This window comes from Archocentrus centrarchus, chromosome 19, assembly GCF_007364275.1.
Source record: "Archocentrus centrarchus isolate MPI-CPG fArcCen1 chromosome 19, fArcCen1, whole genome shotgun sequence".
NCBI lineage: Eukaryota > Metazoa > Chordata > Actinopteri > Cichliformes > Cichlidae > Archocentrus > Archocentrus centrarchus.
Genome location: NC_044364.1, coordinates 23,282,531 through 23,290,314, shown reverse-complemented (window position 1 = coordinate 23,290,314; position 7,784 = coordinate 23,282,531). Strand labels below are relative to the sequence as shown.

General features: G+C 42.8%; 1 protein-coding gene across 1 annotated transcript in view; it reads left to right on the top strand.

Annotated features, from left to right (window-relative positions):
* The first annotated feature begins 3,081 nt into the window (after window positions 1-3,081).
* Window positions 3,082-7,784, top strand: part of rbfox3a (RNA binding fox-1 homolog 3a) — a 172,331-nt gene continuing 167,628 nt past the window's right edge. The window contains exon 1 of the mRNA XM_030755383.1: window positions 3,082-3,207. Coding sequence (XP_030611243.1) covers window positions 3,082-3,207 — 126 coding nt within the window. The remainder of the gene's footprint in view (window positions 3,208-7,784) is intronic.

Below are 7,784 nucleotides of genomic sequence, written 5' to 3'. Positions count from 1 at the left end.
AAACTTATGTTACGATAATAAATCACAGAAGCTTTTCTACTTGCTAATGGTTGCTCAGCTCCCACGCAAAGCACGGGATGTAAGTGATCGGAGAGCAGTCACTGGCAGCATGGTTTGCATGCTGTCTCCCATCAAACATGAGGTTCATCCACAACATGCAGGCACAAACAACCAGAAAAGGAAACCCATGGAATGGAGACACCCTACAGTGCCCAATAGGATCTAGGGCAAGCAGAGCTTCCAGCAATAATTGCAGCCACTAGATGACAGTGCTGTAAAGGATGGATGCAAACAGGTGAAAAGCTTTATGACAAAACACAGTTTGAGATGAAAGGAGAGGGATCACTTTTACTTTTACTTTGGTACATTTTGACTAGATTTTGCCTTGCTTTTGCTTTGCCTTGCTTGTCCTGATAAAGCATTGCTGGTCTGTTGGTGCCACCACCCCTGATGCTGCTCCCCCAGCAGTTCACAGCAAAGTACACTGCTGCCCCTAATTCTAACCCTAACCCACAACTGAGTGATCTGACCTATAACTAAAAATCTCCATCTTTTTGCTGCACACATTGAAAGATCTCAGCTTCTGAAGGAAATACAGTTCGTTCATCACCTTCTTGTATTCCTGTTCAGCCTGTTGTCAGTGTGGATGCCCAGGAACTTGGATTCCTCCACAACATCAACATTGTGCCCCAAGATAGACACAGGCCTTGTAGGTGTTCTCTACTATCATCCCTTTGATCTTATTCACATTCAGAAGCAGAGGATTCCTTTCAGACCACTCCACAAAATCATCCACTAGTGCTCTGTACTCCATCATCATCTCCTACATCATCACTAATACATCCAACCTCTGCAGATTCATCAGAGTATTTCTGTAGGTGGCATGACTCAGAGTAATACTGAAAGTCTGAGGTGTACACGGTGAGCAGGAATGGAGACAGTTCAGTCCCCTGTGGAGCTCCTGTACTATACATCACCAGATCAGACAGAAACCTGCAGCTTGTCATGTCAGCATGTAGATGATTGCATCATCAGCTCCCAGATTTGGACTGTATGCAAACTGTGGAAGGTCAAGAGATGTTTTCACCTGTGGTCTTAGTTGGGCCAAGAGTAGTCTCTCCAGTACCTGCATCACATGTGATGTGACAGCACCTGGTTGATAGTTGTTAAACTGATGGTGTCGACTTCTTCAGTACAGGAGCTGGACGGATGTTTTGCATGACGCTGGTATCCTCTCCCTGCCTCAGACTCAGGTTGGAAATCAGGTTCACAGACCGCTGGCTAGCACAGGCCCTCAGTATCTTGGAGCTGATACCGTCAGGACTAGCAGCCTTGCTCTAGTGGAGTTTCTCCAGCTGCCTAACCTGGCCAAAGGTGTTTATCAGGTGTGTGTGTATGTGTGTGTGTGTGTGTGTGTGTGTGTGTGTGTGTGTGTGTGTGTGTGTGGGTGGGTGTGTGGTTTGGGTGTATGTTTGGATGCCAGGGTGTGTCAGGGAGGAGGCAGCAGAGGTCTGTGATCTAAACCTGTTGAAGAAATTGTTAAGCTCATTTATCCTCTCCAGGCTGCCCACTGGTGTCTGTCTGTCATCTTAAATCCAGTAATTTTCTTCCTTCCACTCCACACATCACTGCTATTGTTCTGCTTGAGTTTGGCCTCCAGCTTCCTCCCGTAGGAGTTCTTGCATTTCCGGTTAAGCTGGCGAATAGTTGGCGCTGCACTCCTGTCCCCAGACCTGAAGGCTTTCTTCATTTTACTAAGCAGTTCTTTCAGGTCACCAGTGATCACAAATCAACATACAGTCCTGACTGATAGTATGGTGTGTTCATAAAATTTGATGTATTCTGTGATGTAGCCAGTCAAACGGTTAATGTCCTCTCTATGGGGTTCACAGAGTATATTCCTGTCTGTAGCGAGTCCACAGTCACATCACTCCACTTCCTAATAACTCTTGAAGATACAGATTGTTGTTTTTACAAGAGGAACACACTTTGGTGTTAGCAGGACTACGTTATGGTCAGTTTTCCCAGGGTGTGTGTGTTTGTGTGTGTGTGTGTGTGTGTGTGTGTGTGTGTGTGTGGGGGGGGGGGGGGGGGGGGGGGTGGCACTGTATGTATTTGCAGTGTTTGCATCCAGAAGGTCTAGTACCGTGTTTTCTCAAATGCCATAATTGGCATAGTGTTTTAAAGATGGTGATGTTCTGTCCAGTGAGATATTAGTGGTAGAAATCTGTTTCTCTTTGTTGTCGTGTGTCTACATGTGCAGCTTTGAGGGGAGCAGGTTTGCAATTTCTTTTTATTTTCCTGCTTGGAAAAACAGCAGCAGTTTAATGCCTGTTATGACTATGAATTGACTTTTCATGGCAAACCTGTCTTGAGCCTCTGTGGAAAGGGTTAATGATGGACCAGCTGCTCTTACATTGTTATGTGTGCGTGAGTGTGCACACAGAAATAGATACACACTCCCTTATTCTTGCTTCTTTGATGTCAGAATACTCCAGAGGCTCCTCTCTCCTCCTCCCCATCCTCCTTTCCTCCTCCCTTCCCAGCCACTCCTCTCCCATCCAATCCCTCCCTCCTAGTCCCTATTTTTTTCTCCAATCACTCCCTTCCTTTCCTTAAGGACCTCCCAAATCTCTTTAGTCCTGCCTTGCCCCGCCTCCTCCTGTACTCTCCTTTCTCTTTTCCTCCTGTATCCCTCCTCTCTCCCTCCCTCCATACTCGTTCGCATGCTTTGGTTTCTGCACCTCTCTCGCAAAGTAAACAGAAGACAGAAGAACAGAAGCCTCACATTCCTGCACACATTCTTACACACGCACGATTCGTCTGAGCTTCAGCTGCTAAGAGTGTGTGCTGGCAACCTCAGTGGTGTGTGTAGTGTATATATATATGTGTGTGTCTGCATGGGCATCCCTTGTCTGCATCAGCTGTATTAACTCTGACTGCTCAACGCTGCCTCTGACAGAAGTAAAGAAGCAAGAAGGGAGGGACAGGAAGTAAAGACAGAGAGAGTGGTCAAGAGAGGTTGAGAGGGGTGACAACAGTCAGAGTGAAGTATTGGTAAACAGAAGTGTAACTGACTCTATGAGTAAGGTGTCCCGTCTCCACATGCTGTGCTCTATGGCGAACTCTGGCTGTGTGCTACTGTCCGGGTCTGGGATGTTGCCCCATTCTCTGCAGTGCCCCCCTGCTTTTCTCTATCTGCCCCAGGTAAGACAGCATGCATTACACCACCAATCAGCAACCACACCCCCTTTTTAGCCCACAGCTGTTCAAGCATCTTCTTTCTATTCTCCTTGCCTGCTCTTTTCTTCTCTTCCAGCAACATGTTCTTATTTTTATGGTCATTTATTTTTTTATTCTGCATTTATTGTTTCTGTTTCCATCAGACTTATCCTCTGTTCTTATTATTGATACTCATCTCCAAAAAGCTGGAAAATCAACAAATTTGTCAAATGCAGGTTGTCAGTCTTTAAAAACTTTAATTAGCAGTTGCTGCATCGTCACACTTCACTGCTTACATTTCTTTGCCTATCACGCCTACATACTCTAAGAATTCATGGACATGAACTCAAAACTATTATGTGTGTGTGTGTGTGTGTGTGTGTGTGTGTGTGTGTGTGTGTGTGTGTGTGTGTGTGTGTGTGTGTGTGTGTGTGTGTGTGTGTGTTTTCAGTGGGCAGCAGGACAGGGACAGATGTCGGCTCAGAACTGAATTAGACAACAGAACCGAATAACTGCTGGCTCACTTCTTAGAGTGGCTGCATGCCTGTCATTCAGATGGTTGTGTTTCTATTAATTGTGCCGCTTTTCTCCAGTTATTACTCTGCATGCTTCACTCTGTTTATTTACTGTAAAAGTACTCAACTGACAGCACATCAATCCATTACCATGTTACGTGCTAGCACAATCCATGCCTCTGTGGGTTTGTGAATGTGTGTGTGTGTGTGTGTGTCTGTGCATGTGCCTGGTTTTACTACTGGCACCATGTGCAGTGGCAGGCGGTCCCTTTTTCTCTAGACAGTTTGTTATTGCGGCCGTATAAAATATGATAAGACTGGAGAGAGCTGCCACATAAAATATGAGCACGCTGCAGTGAGCTAACCTGCCACGTCCAGACTCCAAATAGTCACCACACATCACCTTTACAGGGCAGCCCAGACCACCCGCCTGCTGGCAGCACACACAAACATGCAGACACACTCATACACACCAAGAACGAACCAGCTGGGATGAACAAACACACACACTTTGTTTCATGTGGCTACACAAATGGCACGACTCCTCAGGGAAGCAGTCTGTTAGAAGCTAATGGTGTATATGTGTGTATGTTCATTTATTTGTTTTCATTGCTTATGACACACATGGGAAGGCCCTGTCACATAATGCAAACTTGCACTATTTTGCTTTTTTTTTTTTGCTTTTTTTTTCTTTTGCATGTTTGGTTTAGGTCAAATTTTTTTGTCTATGGACTAAAAAAGTGCTGGTAAAAGAAAAAAGTGGCAGGATGATCTCTGAGTCTTCAGATTCGCTTTCATTACTTAAAGTTATTATTTGGCATGTGAGCTGTCTTCTGAAGCCTAATAGCAGACGTCAGTTTCTACATCTTTATGTTATCTTTCAAGACCAAAATTGTATATTTTCATTTTTTGTGTGTGTGTTTTTTTGTGTCTTACTTTTTGCTTCATTGTGTGCAGTAAAAACCTCAAAATCCTTGTGAGAGTGCAGTGAACCACACTAATTATGCAAAACTTTTTACACAAGAGACACGCACACAGTGAGCATTGCTGTAACACTGGGCAGTATTAACGCTTCATCTTTTAAATGTTTCATCTTTTTTTCTGTGCCGGCCGCAGTTGTCAGATCTTCTTTTTTATATGCACGGCATATGATATGTAGCTGGGGTCTCATAGAAACTGTGTTTAGTGCCTGATGTCTCACATGTGTGCTATACGGTTCTTAGAAACTGAGTGACAGAAAATTCTGTTTAGCCAGGACTTCCTTTCTGGAATGTGTCATTCCGTTAATGTCGCTGTCAGCATCAACCCTGAACACATTTTATTGGTCAAGCACCACTTCGGACTAAGTGGTGTGTGTGTGAAGCCTCTGACCCTGTGTTTAAACCTTCAGTAGGATTCTGATTGATGATTCATCTGGCTGCCCATCCTCTAGTATCTATCCATATGAACAGACTGCAGCTAAGCATGCCCCCCATATATTTATCTCTTCCATCAATGTATATTGGATTTCCCTTCCCTTGCTCCTCTCCCAACCCTCCCTTTCCCTCCTTTGTCTCTCTCCTGATTTTTTCCAAGGCATCGCCTTGGAAAATGCAGTCCTCTTAAGTCAATACCATGTGCTAAATTTGCTTGTGCAAGCTCCTTTGCTCTCCCCAGGGTGGAAGGGGTTGGAGTGAGGAGCTATGAATCTTTATCGAAGCACACCTATACTTAAATACTTCCTGTCTACTGCAACTAGTTGGAATACACTGAGGAATGTAGAGAAATAAACAGCTCACTGTCCATTTCATTCTCTGCTCTTTTTTCTCTTTCCTCTGGTGTCTGTTTGCTCGATTTTATACAGTGTGCATTGCTGCAAGTAGTAAAACGGTCTGTGTGTTCTACTCTTTGGATTTCAAGTGCTAGAATATGGAAGAGTGTAGACTGTATGATTTTTATTGTGCACAAAAAAAGTATTAATTACAAATGACATGATTTATCTCCTTTTAAGCTCATGATGTTTGTTTATTTATTGCAGAAGTGATGAGTTTTTTACGTGCTTCTCATCTCTCAGTTATTGCAGAGCCATGATTTCACTTCAATCCAGACTCTTTTTCTTTTCAGAAAAAAATGCCTATTTCCATATTACATAGCTTAATAAATACACTCCATGTGAGTGCCATATAAAGCACCTGATGATTATTGGAAAATAAAACAAGGACATCAAACAGTTAATATTAAACATGGTTAAACAAGCAAACTCAAAAATGGGTTGATTCTGATTTGCAAAATTTGCATTGTAAAAAAAAAAAAATCATTAGAGTTGCACAGAGGGGCAGTGGTTAGCGCTGCAGCCTCACAGCAAGAGGACTCTGGGTTCTTTCTGTGTGGATTTCACAGGTTCTCTCCCTGCCTGTGTGAGTTCTCTCTGAGTACTCTGGCTCCCTCCCACAGTCCAAATACACACATGTTGGGTTAATGTTTGATTCTAAATTGGCCGTAGGTGTGAATATGAGGATAATTGCTTGTCTGTCTCTCTGTGGTAGCCCTGTGATGGACTGGTGACTTGTCCAAGCCTTAGGACAGCTAAGACAGGCTCCAGCCGCCCTGCGTGATGTTAAGAAAGTGAATGAATGTATAAAAGATCAGGAGTTTGCAGCACGAGCCCAAACACTCTGTGGCTTTTGGGAAGCCTCACTTGTGTGTTCTCTTGTTCTCCGTGGTTAATGTGTAAGAATGAAGCGAGCAGTTGTTACTGCAGGAAACTCTGATCTTTCCTTCTCAGCCACTGAATTCAGAAGCCTCATCAATATCCTGTAGCACAGCAGTTTTCCCACTTTTATGAGCCTCTAAGCACACAGAAGCTTGACACACAAAAACATACACAGAGCACCACTTCACTTTCACATGTAATCTGTTTGAATCATCGCTTCTTTGCTGAACCTCTAAAATGCAGTCATGAAATTGATGAGTTCAGCAACAGCTGAGGGATACAGAAGAGGTAGAGAGGCAGAAAGAAAACCCTAAAAAAAAAAATTAAACGGCATTCAGAAAGGCAAATTAAAAAAATATGATGCCAGACTTTACAGGAAGAAGCACTTTTCCTGGAGCAAAACTAGTGACAGACTAAAGACTGATTTGCTGTAGATGGTTTTCTGCAGATAGTTTAGTATTGAGTACATCAGATTATCCAATACACATTCTTGGCACAGGCCAGTTGGGAGCCCACCAAACAGGCAAAAAACAAACATAAAAAAATGAAGAAAATTGTTTTTCTCTTAAATTTTAGACCACATATTACCTCCACACTGCTGAGGCTTTTAGTCTGTCGCAACCTCGGCTACAGAAGTACAGGTACAAAGACTACAGCAGTTCCACAATGAATGAAACACACTGGAGTGGATTTGACTAATGCAAGACAAACATGAGAAAAAGAAGAGAGGGAAGCACCACTTTTCTGAAATTAAAAAAAAAAGAACAGGATCAAAACTCAACATTAAAGTTGAGAAAAATGCTCAGCATGATATGAATCCAGAGTAGCTTCCAATCATATTTATGAGTCGTGTGACTTAAAGTTGTGAGTGTAAAAAAAAAAAAAATAATAATAAAATAAAATAAAAATAAAGAAGCATCCTGCTCAGATCTGTGGAAAGGCTGCTCCCTTTATCCTTCCCTGATGAGCATCAGTAAGAAATACAGATTCTTAAATGCAACTTTATTCCTTGATTTTTTTTTCAATAATTTTAGTTTTCCACATACCTTGAAATATGATCCTAAAATGGGGCATGTGTTTATACTGGTGGAGCTCATATCAAAGTATGCATCTGAAATATGTTTTCATATTTATGTTTAGTCTGCTCTCAGACCATCAAACACCACCAGGGCTGCGGATGGCTGATTGGAGAGCACTTCCTGTTAAAAGGGATTTTTTTGTTCCACTTGTGGCTGACTGCTGCTTGTAGGGTGAGTGTGAGTGTTGGTGCCGTCTCTCTAATATTACAGGGTTAATTGAACTGAATTATTTAGACCTTTGCAAAAGACTCCACAGTATTTTTTCTAATTGTGTTA